Source organism: Henckelia pumila, chromosome 2 (genome assembly GCF_033568475.1).
Source record: "Henckelia pumila isolate YLH828 chromosome 2, ASM3356847v2, whole genome shotgun sequence".
Lineage (NCBI taxonomy): Eukaryota > Viridiplantae > Streptophyta > Magnoliopsida > Lamiales > Gesneriaceae > Henckelia > Henckelia pumila.
The window spans coordinates 161,266,858-161,286,423 of NC_133121.1; the positions used below are offsets into that span (position 1 = coordinate 161,266,858).

At 35.5% G+C, this 19,566-nt stretch overlaps 1 protein-coding gene across 3 annotated transcripts in view; it reads right to left on the reverse strand.

Moving 5' to 3' along the window:
- Positions 1–18,558, reverse strand: part of LOC140882979 (DNA-directed RNA polymerase V subunit 1) — a 34,410-nt gene extending 15,852 nt beyond the window's left edge. The window contains exons 1-15 of one of the 3 annotated variants that reach the window (XM_073289256.1): positions 18,313–18,558; positions 17,810–17,874; positions 16,491–16,539; positions 15,019–15,102; positions 14,588–14,714; positions 14,329–14,444; positions 13,838–13,885; positions 12,513–12,680; positions 9,963–10,121; positions 9,726–9,881; positions 7,239–8,966; positions 6,959–7,134; positions 5,710–5,785; positions 5,303–5,427; positions 4,127–4,284 (exon numbers count right to left, since the gene is read on the reverse strand). In XM_073289256.1, the coding sequence (XP_073145357.1) occupies positions 4,127–4,284; positions 5,303–5,427; positions 5,710–5,785; positions 6,959–7,134; positions 7,239–8,966; positions 9,726–9,881; positions 9,963–10,121; positions 12,513–12,680; positions 13,838–13,885; positions 14,329–14,444; positions 14,588–14,714; positions 15,019–15,099 (3,118 nt within the window). In that variant the 5' untranslated portion in view covers positions 15,100–15,102; positions 16,491–16,539; positions 17,810–17,874; positions 18,313–18,558. Of the gene's footprint in view, positions 1–4,126; positions 4,285–5,302; positions 5,428–5,709; positions 5,786–6,958; positions 7,135–7,238; positions 8,967–9,725; positions 9,882–9,962; positions 10,122–12,512; positions 12,681–13,837; positions 13,886–14,328; positions 14,445–14,587; positions 14,715–15,018; positions 15,156–16,490; positions 16,540–17,809; positions 17,875–18,312 lie in introns of all 3 variants that reach the window. The other 2 variants (XM_073289255.1, XM_073289254.1) reach the window with 2 other exon arrangements.
- Positions 18,559–19,566: the final 1,008 nt, after the last annotated feature.

Genomic DNA, 19,566 nt, shown 5'->3' on the forward strand with positions numbered 1-19,566 from the left:
TACCTTCCTATGGGGAAATCTTGTCACTTGGAGGAGTAAAAAGCAAAATGTTGTAGCTCGAAGTAGTGCTGAAGCAGAATTGAGAGCAATGGCAAATGGAGTTTGTGAAATATTGTGGCTGAAATTGGTTCTAGAAGAACTCAAACTGGAATCACAAGTTCCAATGAATTGTTCTGTGATAACAAGTCTGCAATTAGTATTGTTAACAATCCTGTTCAGCATGATCGTACTAAGCATGTCGAAGTCGATAGACATTTCATTAAAGAGAAGATGGAGAATGGAATCATCTGTATATCTTTTGTCACCTCTGAACAGCAGATTGCTGATGCATTGACGAAAGGACACTTCACGCCAAAATTTGAAGATTTCACGAGCAAGTTGGGCATGATAGATATCTTTGCTCCAACTTGAGGGGGAGTGCAGAGAAAATAAAAAGAAATATTTTCATATTCTGTAAATATTTATTTCCTAAATACTTAGGGATAATTTTGTATAGTTTCTTTAGTTATGGGATTGTGCCTAGAATTAAGCAAAAATACTTTGTATAAATTAGTAGACCTAGAACGATTGTAACATAAGAAAAGATTACTGAGAGTTTCAGAATATACTTCATTCTTCTTGTCATGAGTTTGATTTCTGCCATCATGTCTTCTTGTGTGTTCTCTACAGATGGGATGCTGGTTTAGCAAGGAATGTTACTTTCAGGTGTCCATTGAAATTTATTTCTAGATCTTGCTCGGCTTTTAACCAATTAGTGAGGACAGTGGTTAAAGGTGGTACCAAGGTCAGGTTTTGGGAGGATGGGGGATGGGGGGATTCCTCCTTCCGGGATCTGTATCCGACTTTATTTCAGATTTAATCGGTACACAAAATGCCTATTTCTTATTTTGTTATATTCAAGAACCCTTCTTCTTCCCTTTCATGGGACTTGCATCTTTGAAGGGTTCAGAGGGATAAGGAATTAAATGAGTTGAGTGCTTTGTTAGGTGATTTTTTTAGAAAGGGTCAGATTGATTGAAGGGGTAGACGATATCAAAGTGTGGGATGAGGATCCTTCAGGTCTCTTTTCAGTCAAGTTCTTCGAGTCATTCTTTCGAGTAGTAGCTTTCCCATTTTTTTCTTTTTTTAATATTTTATCTAGAAGGTTCCGGTCCCAACAAAGGTACAAGTATTTTCATGGAATGTGGTGTTGGGAAAGTTGCCGATTTCGGAGATGATGTAAAGAGATGGCCCACATGTGCTCTGTGCCCAAATTGGTGTGTGCTGTGTCGGAAAAAGAGGGAGATGCAAGACCACATGTTGATTCATTGTACTTTCACAAGTGGGTTGTGGGCTAGAGCTTTGGAAGAGATGGAGTTGGTTTGGGTGGTTCCAAGATCAATGCAAGAATTATTCGCTATAAATCTTGGACATCTTCTTGGCAAGAAGGGCATAATTTTTGGATATTGATGGTTCATGGCATATGTTAGTCTGTGTGGCTGGTGAGGAATAGAAAAATTTTCGACAACATTGAAGAACTCATTGACGAGTGACGAGAAAAGATCAAACTTCAAACATCTACTTGGATTAGATCTCACGTAAAGTTTGAAAATGTCTCAATCTCATATTTATTAAGAGATTGGGCTTTTGTTTATCGTTGATATGAGTAGGGTCATGCTTAGACTTTTGCTGTTAGCGGATCACTTGTCCACCTACGGTAATGAATAGCCTTCACGTAATTAATATAATATCGTTTCTTATGCAAAAAAATAAAATATAAAATATACATATATATATATGTATCAAACCAGATCTTGCATTCAGTATATGGTCTATTAGTCAATTTAGCCACTAAACTACCAAGGAGCATTTAGGGCAAACCAAATTCTATGAAACCAGGTGCTACCTCAGGAAATGGAACCATATGGCAAGAACAATAATACTAGAACATTGAAGTATTTATTGATACAGACTGGACTACAGCAGTTGAAGACAACTTCACGTTAGGCACTAGCTTTCCCTAAAGTTGGGGAATCTTGTCACATGGAAAAACAAAAAGTAGCCGAAGAAAAATATCACGTCGTTGCTTATGAAATCTGAGTACTTACCGGAAAGGGCATAAAGTTTATGCATTAAAAACCCATGAAAGTTTACAATGACGGTAAATCCGCAATAAAAATTGTTCACTCGGAAGTCGGAACCCATGAAACTTTGCAGTAACAGTGTAACACGATATTCGAAATAAACATTGCTCTCAATTTATTTATTTATTTTATAAGAAACTCATATTAATATTTAATCCACAAAAGGATCATTACAAGGGTGGACCAGAGGTCAACACGACAGAAACGACCCAAAAATATAACTCAAGCAGTCAAGCTAACCCTAAATAATACTCCAATCCCTATAAAAATCAGACACCAAAAAATATATTTAAATTCCACAATCGACTAAAGCCAACAGGGAGTCCGAAACTTAATCTTGTCTCAACACCGTTCTACCGAGTCTTCTAGGTCTTCAAAAACACTCTTATTTCTTTCCAGCCAAATAGACTTGCAAATGCACTGAACCACCATACTCCAAAAAAACCTGCCCTTCCTTCCCAAATCTCGACCTAAATCAAGTTCAAAAAGATCCCAACTAGATTTAGGTACAACCCAGACTAGATAAAACTCCACCAAGGCTTTGCTCCACAGCAAGGAAACAAAAGGACAATGTAAAAGCAGATATACTGAGTTTCCAAAGCCTGCCTACATAAAACACACCAAGGCCAAGACTGTACGAGGGAATCCTCCTCTGCTGCTCTGCATCTCCTCCGAAGTCAGAAGTTCTCCAACAGCAGTCCACGAGAAAACTTTGACCTTGGAATGAGTCGGCATTTTCCAGATGACATGAAAAAGAGGAAAAGAAGAGACCAAGCAAAAAGATTCGCAAAAAGATTTAACAGAAAATTAGATTCCAGAGCCCAAGCTAAAATCCGCAACCCCTTGAACTAGAGAAACTTTCTCCAAGACACCTATCAACACAGTCAATGCGTTTGTCTCCCCATCCCTAAGATTCTTGCGGAAATGCAAATCCCAAGAAAAGATAACGGAAGACAAAGCTGAAGAACCAAAGAAGGATATAGGCTGATTTCAAGCCATCGAAATCTGAGACAAAGAAGGGAAAAGGTCCTGAAAAGAGGAGTCCCCCCACCAACGATCCTCCCAAAATCTAATCCTATCACCCCCTTTGACCTCGTACCTGACAAACTGAAGAAAAGCCGGATGGATCCTAGAGACAAATTTCCCAAAGGCTCCTGAAAGTGGCATTCTTGGCTAAGCCCGCATCCCAGCCGTTATCTTGCAATCCATGTGCTAAGAATAATCTTGCACCATAATGTATCTCGTTCCCCAGAAAACCTCCAACACTTTCCTAATAAGGCTCTATTCCTCAAACAAATAAAACTGATGCCTAAACGCCCACGCTTCTTAGGTCTACAAACTTGGCCCCAAGCCACTTGTTGACAATAATACTCTCCGTCGGCCCCATCCTACAAAAAATCCCTCATAATCTTCTCCTTGCTCCCAATCTAGTATAATGCGATCAAATAAATCATGTTTGGGCCGAGAAATTTCGTCAAGCATGAATTCAACTGGGGTGTCATCTTACTCTCCGGTGTCCGAGCAAAGGAACAAGAAGCAGTTATTCTCACCAAGGCTTTTCCCAGTGTCTCCAGACCACATCAAATCAATATTTCACAAAAATTGGAAATGCTAGATACATATCACAAATTCGAGGGAGTGGAAATAGGATCTTTGATCGTATGAAAATTAGCTGGCAAAATGTCTCCTTACTAGGATAACTGCTAGATTATTGGATTAAACATTCTTCTTCTGTCTCGAGCTTGTTTAGAAAAGGAGGCATACGCTACATAGTGATGTATCCGTCTGTCTATCAATATTTAGAAAATATTTTCTCTGTTTTTCTTTTCTCTATAATTTTGGTCAACAATAAGCCACAAGAAATCCTACCAATAAATTAGACATCTCCCCTGAAAAATATTATTTTCATTGGACAAATGTGCCCAGAACTATAATAAGGAACACTAAGAGAAGAAAAATCGAAAGCATGCTAAAACTGTGGAAAAGCAGTGCATTCATATCACCTTTTATAATTGTTTGCAAAAGAACTGGACAAACTGTATCAGCAAGAGAATGAGAGGCCCTCTCTAAGAGATCATCATTTGTTCCTTGCCAACAAAACTGGATGCAAGGAACATCAGTCCATTTGTTTTTTGAAGACAAGCAGAAAGTACAACATTCACTGCAAAGCAAAGAAGTAAACACTTACTAACATAATATGTTTGTGTTTGAGCCAGATGAATACAGTCAAAACTATTTAAATGCAACAAACAAATAAACAAAATATAGTCAAAAGGTAATGGCATTAAGATCCTTCATCCTTGTGAAGTATGCATACTTGCTAAAAACACGGATGTTTGTGACTTGGGGTTGACTAAAGATCGTATATCTTGTTTCAGTAGAATAATTTAACAGCGCGCGGCAGTAGCTGTTGTTTAAGCCTGTTCATCAGATAATTGCATAAAAATCATGTTTCTCACGTTAGGTAACTAAACATCTTATATCTTCATTTAAACTATCTTTACTAGGGTATAGCAGTAGTTATTGGTTCAAGACTGTCGGCCTGTGACGGGGTAGATAGGAAGGTTTAAATTAAATTGGCTTGGCAATGCATCATCTATTTCACTTTCTTCAAATTGGCTCACAATGAGAGCGTTCTTCTTACTGGTGCTCCCATTATCAAGCAAAGATATCCAGCGATCTTCTACAGTTGAGGCCAATGTTTCGGACACTTGTAAACGTTCCAAACTTCCAGAACTATAATCTTATTCTCATCATTAATTTGTGCACTAGGATAGATGTGCCTTCTTTACTTCTAAAGTGAACCAAAAAATAATGTATTCTAATGAGGGGGTTTCTCCTATAAATTAAAAGAGAACTATAAAATATTATCAACGAACCATAAATTAAAAGACTGATGAAATCACGAAAATAACATATATCTACTAGATTTTATGGTCACGAATGTATCAACATTATCCTTTTAATGATCATTGCTCAGACAATCTTTTTAAAACATAATGCTCTACCTACAAAAAATTCGGTAGATAGCCAAACGCACTCTCTCTCTCTCTCTCACTCACATGCTGTCTTTTTCTTTTTTGGGCTTCATTTTAGCGAGGTCGAATTGCAACACATGATCTACCATGAAAATTAACCAATAAACGTGGTCAAAAGTGAAAATGGTGAACAAAACCAACCTGCAAGATAAATCTATCATCTTGAACAGGTTCCCAACCTTTTTCTTCTTCCGATGTAGATTGACGCTGTCTTTACATTTTTCAAGAATATCAAGAACAGTAAGATTTGATTGTCTCAGTTGTGCCTGTTATATCAATCAGTCATGAGAAAGAAAAACATCAGTATCAGTGCTAGGCCACAAGTTACGTGAGAAACACAAAACATGACTCTTTTGTCTTGCTTCTTTCAATCAATCATCACGCATCCAAGGTCCAAACTCAATACCTTTCTTATCAACTTCAAACATAGTAGTCAAACACCATTTAAAATATCTAAACAAACCCATTTCAAAATTCTCAAAAGTTTCGAGGGCCAAAAAGTTAAATCCAACCAAAACACCTCAAACTTTTACAAGACTATGCAAAACCTTGTTCAGATGGATGTGTCCAATAAGGCCAGAACTAGTCTCATGGCTCTCTTGTGCCATTGCCGGTCTTCTATATCTGAAAGGAGGAAGTATGATAAATTAATCACAGCAAATACTGATACATTATCATTTGTCTCAAATATTACCGTATTTATGGAGTCACCCACCACCCATACAAGAGATAGCAAGTAGCATGAAACATATTGACAGGTTTAATATGATGCTGAATATCAAATCTGATGTCAAAGCACGATGTCATTTTCTAGATAGATATCAATGTCTCCTTTATCACCATCCAGGCTTAAAAAAGCCATGGGACAAACAAAAATAGGCAAAATTCAGAAGTGTGTGAAATGCCTTTAGTATGACATAAAATATCAAGCATGATTGCTGACCTAATACAAATCTGCAGCAGTATGTGGCAGTTAACGAATTTTGCAAAATAGCAACACAGCCTGCTGAGACAACTAACCCAATAGGTTTTCCATAATCAGACAAAAGCATTAAACATGCCTTTCCAATCATTACCTAAAGGTTTTGGTACCAGGACATGGTGTGGTTATAATGACATTTAACCATTATTACATCGTCATTTGATAATTTTCCACATTTTCCGCTTTCCAATGACCAGACTCAGAGTTACTTAGAAAATTCAACTCTACATAGGCCAAGTCATTGGAGCTTACACAAGGACAGAGAGCATGTACTTGAATACTATGTTCATATTTTCATAAAATCATGGGTCTTGTACCTATTTAGGCCTGGTAAGCGACCTTGGAGATTCAATTAAACCCGATATTGCTTTAGCAATAAAAGGACAAAGGATTTTAATATACGATAAGGGCAGATGGTTCAAAACGGGTAAACAATGCCAATAAATATAAATATCAAATAAACGCAATCATTTTGGAGATTTGGAAACAGCATCCTCTACTGATTGCTCCCAACACAAAATTGAGCAAGTGGCTTCGCCCAGACACATCCTCCTTTACCCCCACCCATGCTTTTTATGGCAGAGGAAAGAGAAGATTACCTTGCTATGGTTTATGCGGCCAACAATGGAGTAATAAACAAGTAGAAATAGATAAAATGGACTAGAGCCTCACAAAAAAGATTGAGTCAACACTAATAGGCATTCGGAGAATTTTCACACAAGTAAACGAAATGAATCACAAAGCACATCTTGATTGAATGTCAAATCTAGTTAATACACGATAAGAGAACATAAACAAGGAGGTGTAAGATTTACTCTATCAGGAACTCGATGGCTGTTTCCTTGAGACTGACTCTCTCCAATTGATTCTTAACAATCAATGCCACATTTTCCTGGCAATGTTTTCGTCCACATTCACAATCATTCAAAAACAAAATTACTCGTCGATCAGAAATATCATTTTTGAAGTTGGCTGCACAAAGTAATATCTCCTGAGATCAAACAGAAAGGAAAGTATGAGCCAAGTTTGTTCACAAGAAAGAAAATATAATAAGCATGTCCATACATACATTCTACCCACTTATTTGTCAATTACCTTCATCATCTCCCAGGAGGAGTTGCTATTTGGAGAAGAATCAAGAACAGCTTTATAAGCTGGATTCGATATAGCAGTTGCAGCTAAAACTCCAACAGGATCACCAGGACAAAATTCACTTGAAATATTAGCACCGTTAACTCCATATTCGAATTGAATGACTGAATTGCTGCACTTATTTCTAACAGTGTTATCATAGCAAATCACCACGTCTCTAAGGATGGCCATCAAATTCTTAAAAAGTGTCCCTGGTTCAGTTAATCCTCTAGTGGACCGTACAGTCACTTCTCTACTTGAGATTGAATGAACCATTTCCTGAAATGGATCCAATCCTCGAAAGAGAGGTCTACTGACCAACCCAAATTCTTCGGTGGCATGATCAACACAATAAGGATACTTCTTTTTGAACAAAGATGACATGTCCTTTACCAATGTAGCAGAATAAAATTTTCCCCTGTCTGCTATCTGCAGGCCCAAAAATCCAACTTGTTGGACCACCTTGGTAAGGGCTGACTCACTTTTGCATTCTACTAGGTGGCTGATGGCAGAATATTTGACTATGAAGTCGGTGATTGGTGTTTTCAAACTGCGCAGATAATTGTCCAACTGCAATGCAATTGATTCACTATAAAATGCGCGCAAATGATACAACAGGGGTAATATCTTCTGAATTTCTAATTGCAAGTTTTCTAGAACCCCTGCAGGTATGAAAAGATCTCTTAAACTAACACTGAATCCTTCCTTGTAAAGATTTTCCATCAACAAAGGCTGTAGAGAATTGAAGAATTTCAAAACCTCCTTAGGTCCCTTCAAGAAGAAAATTGATGTGACTATGTCATTCACAATAGAAGACATCGCATCCCTACTATAATCGATTCTTACCATCTCACTTTTTGCAATCAAATATCTATCTCCAACACAATCAAAGGAAAGAGGTAAAGTTGTCTGCAAAATCTGGTGACCAGTCCAAAGAGGGCCAGACTTAGACTTCACAACTGCCGGATTAGGAAGCAAATTCGGTACAAACATCCCCAACTGCTGCGTTGTTGCTCTGCTCCAGTAATATTTTCCGAAAATGACTTTGAGAGACAGAAGTGAATCAGTTGCCAGCTGCAAGTTAAAGTTCCCAGTGTGGGAGCTAAGTAGCTGCTTCTCAACTGAGAAAAGCTCCACCACCTCTGCTTTTGCTTCAAGTGATTGAGGATAAAACAGATGGATGCAATCCCCATCAAAATCAGCACTCAGCGGACCGCAAATAAGGGGATTAATCTTGACAGTGTGATCGTCATGAACATATACGGATAGAGCTTGCAGGGAATGCTTGTGCGTAGTAGGTGGCCTATTGATGAACACGATGTCTCCATCCATTATCCTCCTATGCACGACTTGACCAGGTCTCAAAAAGGTATGATCCTTTGACCCTTCCCTCAACGAATATGTAGAAAGGCCATCCCTGTAGGTTAAGCAAAGCTTTTCATCCACCAACTTTTGTAAGTATGTCATATTGTGCTGACTTACCCTCTCCTCAAATGTAATCTTTTGGGCTATTTCAAATGGCAAGCCAATCTCAGCCACTCCTTTGAATGGATCACCTGTTATTACACTACGAGATGAAAATCCAGAACCTTTCCTAATAAATAAAGTTTTCATCTTCGCAAGCCAGGCTTTGGTGGATGACGTGTGTTCTTCTTTATTCACTCCGAAGCGTGTATCTACATCGCGAGATGCCTGATAAAGGAAATCAGAGTTGGAAAGCAACACAAAATATTAGGATAAATTCATCTACCTCCACGAGGATTGTCCACCCTCACAAACCAACCTCCCGATAGGAATGATAATTATATCTACTGCCCCCAAGGCTTAAAAACATTTAAATTTGGACCCAAACTTTTAGTGTCACCTTTTCAATTAGTCATCTGTCTCTCTTTTTTCTTTTATGTTGGAAAACCATGATCAATAGCTTGTATTGCACTCATGTATAGTAGTTGTTTAGGAGATCTTATAACAACCTCTATCCTTAGAATTCAGCTAATTTGGTTAATTTCCAGTTTATTTCAAATATATCCCATAAATGATGGGATCTCATATGGCCATAAATTAAGGGATCTCTTACAAGCCTAGTTAGTTTCCTTTTGCTATTGCTATTATTATTATATATAGCTAACCTAGTGTGTATTATTTGTAGCATGAAGAAAATTCTTCCATAAAATTGTTTCATACTTTGTGTCCTGTAATCAGAACCACAATGCTTTAAATTTTCTATTAAATAAAAAAGAAAAAAAAATGTTTCTGATTTAACGGCCTAAAGCATCCACCAACTCAACCATCACTCTTTACATAACTATCTTTTAGTTCACCAAATCAAAAGGTCCTAAAATAAGAAGAGTTAAGGTATATGCAACTACCTAGCCAACAATAAAAATAGTCAAATATAAAAATCTCCTGACCGTTTCGCATAAACAAAATAATCAAAAAGGTAACAAGTACCTTGCCCGTGCCTCTAAACTCAAGATACTGTGCTACAGCTGCTTGTAAATCATTTGCTTCAATTTCCTGAGATTCAAAATTTGGCATTCCAGACCTTGAATTTTTTATGACTTCTACTTGTTTCAGAACCTTTTTAAGCAATGTTGTTGAATAATCCTGGACGGCCACAAGATTACGACAATCAGCCAGAAAATGAATCAAGATAAGAATAATGAAAAGGGGGTTTAAATGTCTGACCGTGGATGTAACACTGATTCCATCAGAAATATCAGGCACAGACAAACAGTTAGGAGGGACTGGCAAATGCTGGAGGATATATCCGTCTTGTGGGAAGTAACCTTTAGCTTCAAGCTTTTTTCTGGTCTCTTGAGGAATTTTTTTCAACATGACCATCACCTGATAGTTTAAGACATGAGATGATTGCATCACCTAGCTCAGTTGGTTGAAGGATAGTGCATATTTTATCAGTCCAAAAATATGGCACCTATTAGAGTTTCACATTTGCATCAATGAAACTACAAAAAACAAACCATATAGATTTCAAGAATCGTTTTCATCCACCTCGTTGGTTTGCCAAATATTATGACTCAAACCAGAAGGGTGAGGGACAGAAAAATGGAAGAGAACCTGATTCTTCAAATACCGATAAAGTGCAAACCCAGCACAAAGAATGTTCAAAAGCATATCAGTAATAATTCTGAACTGTATTTCAACTGGCTGCAGGAACCAAACAAAGAACACAGTAGAGAATGCAGTCATAGAAATGTGAGCAAAGAGGTGATTCCAGCTTGCTTTTGTAATTTTGGGATGTGTTTATGGAATTTACTGGAACATTGCCTGGCATCATGAAGTGAACTAGATTGGCTTCGGTCTCTCTCTACATGAAGCACCCGAGCTTCATACAGGGTTCTCCTACTCATAAGAACCAGAACAGGCACTCGTAACCTCTGTCTCTAACCTATTCCCTTTCCTATGTCCTTTTACCCGCAACCGGAAACAGGCATACAAGCAGGTCACTTCTTTGGTCTGCTCTGGTCGGATGAACAGAATGTCCAATTATATATTTCCAAAATGTACTTACATGGAAGTTAAATTGGAGAAAGTCATGTATTTCTAATCGAGTATCCAGCAAAGGCCTTTTTTATGTAGATTTCGTGAGGTTTATTGGATTATATATGTTTGTTGATATCCCTTCTATATCTCCTCTATATTATTACGTTTAAGGTATAGATAGTAACTACTTTTGATACGTTTTCTAGTTCCTTGTGGAACCTCGTTCTCAAGGAATTGGGGCTATCTTGGGTGATTCCGAACTCCACAAAAGATTTATATGCTGCAGATTTAGGAGCTCATCTTGGAAAAAAAGGGAGAGTTTTTTGGACAGTAGTGGTGCATTGCGTGTGTTGGTCTTTATGGCTGGAGAGAAACAGAAGAACATTTGAAGATATTGAAGAACCTGTGGAAGAACTTTGGGACAAGTAAGCTTAGAGTATCCACTTGGGCACATAAGTGTTTAGTTTTTCAATCTCTGCCAACACTAGATTTGTATAGGGATTGGAGTTTAGCTCTGATTTAGAATGATAGCTTACTTTGTTGACGTTGGGCACTAGCACGCTTTTGTGGACCACTGGTTCACTGTTTGTATTCAAAATCATTTCACATTATTAATAATATTCTAGATTCTTATAAAAAAAAAAAACTTTTGATACGTTATGCAATACCAATATTTGTCTCCAAAATACCCTTATCACATAACTACCATAATTCTTTTTAAATAAAATAAATAATAATAAATTAAAAATCAAAAAAGATAACATTAAATATAAATTAATCAAATCTTATTATATTTCATATAAAAGTTTGTTATGCACAAATATAAAACTATATTTTAGATAAAAATTTAATTTATGTGTGCACATAGTGTGCATATGTTTAGTAGTATACCATAAAACATGAAACATAAACATCTGTGTTAGAATTTTATAATTACATGACCATCATTTGATTGGTAGGAAGTTGATAAGGATTATAATAAAGATTTTGAAAGTGGAATGAGAATCATGAGTAAGCCTAGGAACTCATGGGAATAGAGCAACAGTGAGTGAGGTAGAAGGAAACGATTTTGAGAAAAGTAATGCACATCAAATTTCAATTTTTTGGCTTGCGGGTAGGTGACCACCCGCATTATCCCTGCTGAGAATGAACATAATGGAAATTATTTGAAAACAGAAATATAGAGATGTTTCCGCATTCCAAAACTTATATTCAACAAAAAAAAATGACTTCCAGATTTACAAACGTACAAATTCTTTTACAAAAATACATTTTTATCACACCTTTGCATTCTCCCACACATGCATTCTTCTAATTCAAGTTTTCATCACTTTCAAAAACAATTCAATATTTCCATGATTATCTTATATTTTAATCCAAACACTATATTTTCAATTTCTAAGCACCTAATTATTATTATTAGTAAAATAAATAAATAAATAATGCAAAACGTTCTGACATGATATTCATCTATACCAGAAAATATTTCTTGTAAAAAACATGACTAAGCATTCATAGCATTCTCAATTCTAACTTCTGAATTTACATTTTCAGGAAATTTTTACTATAAGTATTGAAAAATAAGCAAACAATGACTTCATATTTATGATAATTATAAAAACGTTCAAAACAAATTCCAATTTTTTGGAGATGCCTCAAGATCTCAGGACAAAAGTCCTTTAGCTCTCGGAAAAATCCAAGCATCAATTAGAATAAAGGGTGAAAGAGCTGAACCTCTGATGGCAGCAATGGTCGAGAATAGGCATGCCCATAACGAAATCCATATTTTTCCAAGAAAGTCCAGAACCCTTCTGGAAGTGCAAACTTTGATGGCACTTTCAACTCCAATTTGTAAGCCCCATCAGTAGTCTTGACCTCATTTATTGAAATTTGTGAAGTCTCCTGTAAAACAGTGAACAGTGAAGACAAAGGAAAATTTTCCTTCAAAATTTCAATTTATTGTTTTTAATTGGGTGCAGAATATTTTAACAAGACGGTACATTAACCCCATGTGTAGAGAATTCGAACATTGACAAGACAAATCAAGTATTATCATTTAAAATTGATGGACCAATTGCCACTGCCTTGCTTACACCAGAAATCAATGAAGTCTCTGTCCCAAATTATTTCTGTTCCGAAATGGTCACAAACTCTTTTTATTAATATTTTTTTCTTGAAACTTGGGAGTTGGGAATACTCGTAGAATCAAGAATGCTCACGATTGACCATTAAACAAAGACACGTTTACACTCTCCTTCTATGAGTAATATCAGAAAATAGTGTAATACATCTAGACAAGTATTTGGATATCGACAAACAGTGGTTCACAAAAACCTCCCCGAAAGCTTGGGATTATGAAACATAGAAAGTTGATTTTTTAATATCAACCAATAAAATGCTAGTAATGGATGAATACTAACATAGAAATCCCAATGATACGTAAATAACCTGACATTTACACAGAATTCTGATGGCAAACAAGATTTACCGGCAATAAATTTTCCCAGTATTTCAGGAGTTGAACAGACAAGATGGATAATTGCACCTAAATCCTATTCAGAAAATTCTTGCCGGACCATAGGAAGCCAAAGGAAGTTTTGCATTTTGTGTGATGCCTGATATTCGCTGATTATAATAATTTAAAATTAATCATGGCTAAATAACTGATGATAACTGCACAAAAAAAATCAGGCAACCATATTGGCCCTGCATAGCCCCAAAAAGATCAGTTTACATGTATTCTTAATTTATGAGAAAATTCAAGTCACAGTTTTCGGATGACACGTCGCTATTCTTTCAATTCTTGAAATCATAAACACGACAACATCTTGAACTCAATTTGAGAGTAAAGCTAAACCTCCTGAACATGAAAAACCAAGTAAATGCAGGTACTATTTCCAAACTTAATGGTTATGCATTGGAGAGTACAAAAAAATACAAGCTTGGAAATCTACAGACAGTTAAATAGCTACCAAACATTATGGTAAAGAGTAAAGACTAAAGCATAGGAGTGTACGGAAAATTAAAGCTTGGAAATATACGAACAGTTAAATAGCTACCTCACAACATGAAGTTAGCAATTTATCCAGAACACCAATATTCTTGACCTGAAATTGAAGAATTGGATAGAACAAGATTAAGCACAAAGAAACAAACATCGAGTAATACAATGCATATCCCAGTGATATTTACTGCCACAGAGGAGAACAAAATTGTAAATAGAAACAAAATTGTAACGACGGATGCTATTTTCTTTTCTTTTTCTTTTTATGAAAAACGATAATATATTATATACGTGAAATATAAGATTACAAAAGGCGGACGAGAGATCCGCGAATGTCAAAAGAAAATACCGACTCCCTAATCAAATCAACAGTAAGCAAAAGTCCAATCTCTTAATAAATCTGAGATTTAAACATTCTTAAGCCCCTTAAGAGATCTACTCCACGTAGTAGTCCTAATCTTGATCTTTTCCCAACACTCTTCTACTGAACTCTTTACTTTATTATTCAAAAAGAAAAGGAACAAGCTGAAAGTTGCGATACAATACCTTCCTATTTTTCAACTTCAAACACTTCAGGCACAACAAGCTCAGCATTTTCTTAAGTTCAGTAACATGGTCAGGATGATATATGGGAGTTGGTAATTCAACGTACCCAAAGTGGCCTGAAACATAAGCAGGAAAACTGATGACAAAATGAAATTGCAGTTGTCGATAAGAATCATGTTGCCATGTTGTGTAAATTTTGCTACTCAAAACATTCATGTATATTCTTCAAACTACGAAGTTGGTGGATACATTTGCATACCTTCACATTGCCCAGGCTCACCAGTGCCACAGGACTCACATTTGCCAGCTTCAAGAGGCAAGCCAAGGAATGGATTTGAAAGTTGGCTAGCATGGCTGATGGGGCAGTCACTGATTGATGCTTTACACTACCCGAGAAATGAGAAGAGTCAATGCTTCCCCCAGATAATATAGAAAAGAGATTACAATAAACTAGACAAATGCTCACTAGAATATAATTTTTCCTTTGGTCCTTAAGTCCAACAGGATATTCATAAAAGTGTGGACAATAGTAACATAAATAGTTAATCATGGCTGGAAAGAATAATGTTTGAATTGAAAATGTATAATAGGAAAAGAAATCAAGAACATGGTATTTGAAGAACTTCCCATGATCAAACTGATGTCAAATGAAGAACAAATATAGAACAAGGGGGGAAACTGTTCACTTACTATTTCTTGCCGAGTAGCCAAACCAAATCTTATTCCTTTAATCTTCCCATCAATAGCTTGGAATGATGAGCTTTCTGCCATTTCCTTTAACACCTTGATATCAGATAAGTACATCCAATATCAGCTAGCATTCAACACTACGGAAAATTAAATTACCTTGGTAAAATACCTCCTAAATCAAGTTTGAAAGAACTGAAAATTAGCAAAAAAGAACTAAGTTATGGCATTATGCTCTCGATGTTTCTCGTGGCGCTAATTATGATTTTTTTTATTCTTATAGAGAAACCTGTTCATAAATTCAACAAATTGAAAATAATTTACTATCAGTAACAAGTTCTTAATTATGATTATGCATGATAATACAATACCAACTTCAAGGGCAAACTAAATAAATACCTTTACAAGCATCCACAAACATGAATATGATGGAAGGACTCAACAATGAGAAAATGTAAATTCGTAAGAATGTAAGACAGAGCTACCAAAAAATTTTTCTGGTCCTAGTAAACGGTGGTCAACTAGAATAAAAGATTTCCGACAGCAACGGATGGCTGTCTTTGACGCCAACCATTGCATCAAACATAATCAGAAACGCAGAGGTGAGTGCATAATATCACTTCTCCCATAAGGAAGAGAAGTGATTTGGGGTGCAAACGCTTTTTAAATACAAAACAAAAATATATTGTATTCAACAATGCATTACAACCTGCCATTAGTTATTTTACATGCTTAAACAAAAACTAATGAGATTGCATTCACAAGATGAGAAATTAACACACAGCAATTAGAAGCATTAAATTCAATGCAGGGTTTATAGAGTGATAATGTGTAGTTAAATAGATATTATTGTTCTTAGTTTAAGCCATTATTCATCCAATCAAAGTTTTTATTCATATCTCCTTCACATGTATTTCTCAGCAAAGATCCACAAATTGATCGATGACATAGCATCAATAATGTAAAGTTTTGATTGCAAACCCACATCAAGCCATGACACACAAATGAATATGATTCTATCATAAAAAGCAATCTAGTAATCCCAAATAATATTAAACAATCTATTGTAAAAAGTGCAGTTTGCCTTTGTCAATAACTTTAACTTGTAAATCCTATTTGTTATTCTTAAAAATTAAAAAATAAAATTGCAAAATAATCCCGGTTGGATCCAACATGATTGGGATAGTCCTCTGACCATGTAAAATGCCATTACCGTATTTTTTTATTTCCTCGATATTTCATGTAGGCCGTAGCCGAGGCCAACCAGTGGCCATGATAGTATCAGACACAATATGTGGTTATTTTTAAAATATCCATAAATTGTAGGCATTACACTATAATCTTATATGAACCATATGCAACTCATAATCAATATAATTGTAATTGGACAAAAGTCTATCAACATGGGAGACAAACACATGAAAGATAATATAAGTATAACTATCAAATAAGAAAAAATTTGTAGGAAATATCACCTTCAGTGTCAAACGCAGAAAGTTTCCTTCACCATCAAACTTTAAACACCTATGACAAAAAGAGAATCATGTCCGAACAACATTTTAATGCTAGAACGACATAAATTAATAAATGATTTTGAGAAAGAAAATTCACCATAAGCAAGGAAAACCATGCAAAAAGAAAATGCACCTGTGGAGAAAAATGAGAAGGAGAATGAAAATTGAAAAAAAATAAAAAATAAATCCATATGGCCGCATACTGTGTATAGTTTCCTCTCCTTAGAAGTGTTAGTCTGTTACACCGTGTGGAAGGTATAGATCTTGGAGGTAGCATATATTACTCATCCATTCTTGATATATACATAATGACATATACAATGTTTTGTATAGGATAACATACATAACTCATAGTAGTTAAATCAAACATCTCATTTATCATAATTTTAATTTTAATGACTTCATACTCAAATTTTATCAAGCAAATTTGATATTTACAACAACAAAATGACAAAAAATTTATATCATTACGATATAAATATCTTGCACTTCAAATATTAGAAGGCCAGTCTGCAATATTATTAGCAAAGACTACAAGACATGTCCTATGCACCATAGTGCGGGTTGGATCTACCCGCTGTAAGGAAACGAGACAACATAAAATTAAAAACCCGTGTTTGGGACAAGGTACGGCATCCTTGGACAAATCATGCCAATATGAAAAAACTCAAAATTTTCTCAGTTGAAACTTTTATCAAAAACTCCTAATACGAGTATACGACCATCACCTTTTATATAGGTGATAACATACAAGAAGCAGATATGGATAAGAAATTTAACATGAGTATATTACCCATAGGGCAAACCACTCCAACAACATCACAACAAAATCAATCGAGATTTTATCAGTGCATTGATAAGTATGAAACAGTTTCCAACATATAAGATTTGATTTCTGGCCATTGTCAATTTTGGAATTCCGTGATGCTTAACCCAGAAATCATAAGATTACGGCCATAGACAGAAATTATCATAATTAACTTGTTGCAAAACAAATTGACTACATCAACCAACTGTTCCCCAAAAATTCATTAAGTAATCAAAGGTATGTTACCTCATACATAGCTTGAACAAAATATAAAATTAAGATCACATCACAGTAAACCTACATTGCTGTGCAACAAGAGTTGAATGAGTGAATGTGAAACCAAAAGGCATGCTTAACTTTCATGCAGTGGTTGTGCACTCAAACATGGTATAACACGCAAAATGCGGTATAGGATAATAGAAATAGTAAACTAAAACACAAATGAAGCACAAGCCATGAATAGATTAAATACCCTGGTATAGAAGAGCAAATTATAATCCTTGAGATGCTTCAATTTCTGCATCCAAGACGAGTTCCCTAGAGAAAGACAAATCAAAAAATTTAGATAGAAAAAGGGAAGGCCATAAAATGCGGTATATTGCAGCCATATATCTACAGAGCGGACGGAAGACAAAATTTCTCAGATATTTCCCTTCACATTGCACCAAAAAATGGGTCAACAGTCAACACACAAGTCCAACCCACGACATTATTAACACCACGCAGCTAGCTCAAAACCACATGCAAATACAGAATAAGCATCCTTACTCCAGAATCTTCAGTAAAACGAAAATAAAAGCCAAACACCCAAGCTATAAAAGAAACTCGAAGGCCTTGAAAGATGAATATCAAACTCCAACAAAAAATTCAAAACTCAAAAACCCATCAGTGAGAAATGGCATAAATACAAGCACTGTACTCAGAGAGACAAAAACGCAGATCATCCGCATCCGACAGAAAAATGTAAAGAAAAACCTGTGCTGGTTACGTTTAGACAAAGAATAAACTCGAAATTAGCTCAAATTTCCCACTTCACAGACAAAAGAAAAGCAACGCGAACAAAGAGGGGTTTTCTTTCTTGGTAGAAGAGGGTTTTAGGGCGTGTTGTGTACAAATGTGTAGTGTGGTGTTAAGTGAAAAATGAAGAAAAGGCGAGGCCGGGCGGGGCGGGGCGAGGCGACTATTTTTCTTCTCCAAAAGTTTTCGGAATAAGCACCACAGTCATTCTATACAGTTGCACAACACAAATGACAGCCCAGCCCCTCCCTAGTTCCATTGAGTTAGGTTAATTTTTTTTTTTTTTTTTTGGGATTTGATGGGATTTGGAATTATAAATATTTTTTTGGTGTTTGGTAAAATGAGATTTTGAAATGGGATTCGTATTTGATGAAATTTTTATGAAATTGGTCGGATTTCGTGGAATTTCATAGGAATTTATTTATAAAATAATATTTTTTTCAAAAAATTATATTATATTACTTACTCTTAGATTCCAAGTTTTCTTTACGAATTTTACAAAATACCATTTATTAAAAAATTTATATTATCAATTCACGTTGTTATATTTTAAATTTTTACCAAACACCAAAATGGAATTCCAATTCCATGGATTTGAATTTCAATTCCAATTCCAAATTCGATTCCAAATTCCATTTTTTAGGCATCCAAAAACACTGTAAATATAAATAAATATATATATAATTAAAAATATAAGAATGAAAAATTGAAGATTAATTTGAAGGAAAAAAAACATATGCAATTTGCAAACAAAATCAATGCAATAACCCAACTCGGATCACCTACTAGCTAAACACTAAGCATACAATAAAACTTAAACAGATAACCATAATCAAAATTAATGTCGATAAATATTGTTGACCCGACAGAATATAACCAATAAACAAAACTCAAACCAGAGTTAAAATACAACCCAATCAAATTTAACAACTTAAGTAAACTAACAGCAACATTTGCATCATTGTCTAGGTCACCTACTACGCACAGGTTCATCTGTTGAGCTACCTGTAACTGTCTCGTCGAATGGGGTGTCCATAAAATAACACAGACGTGAACGACCTTCTCTTAGAACGTAAAACACGAGTATACAGATGAACATCATGCATGCAGAATAAATTACTGTTATCTGGTATACATGATAAATCCTGTTCAGATTTATGCTAATGAGTAAGTAGTACCATCGGAGACTCAAACCACTTAGTAAACTTCCTC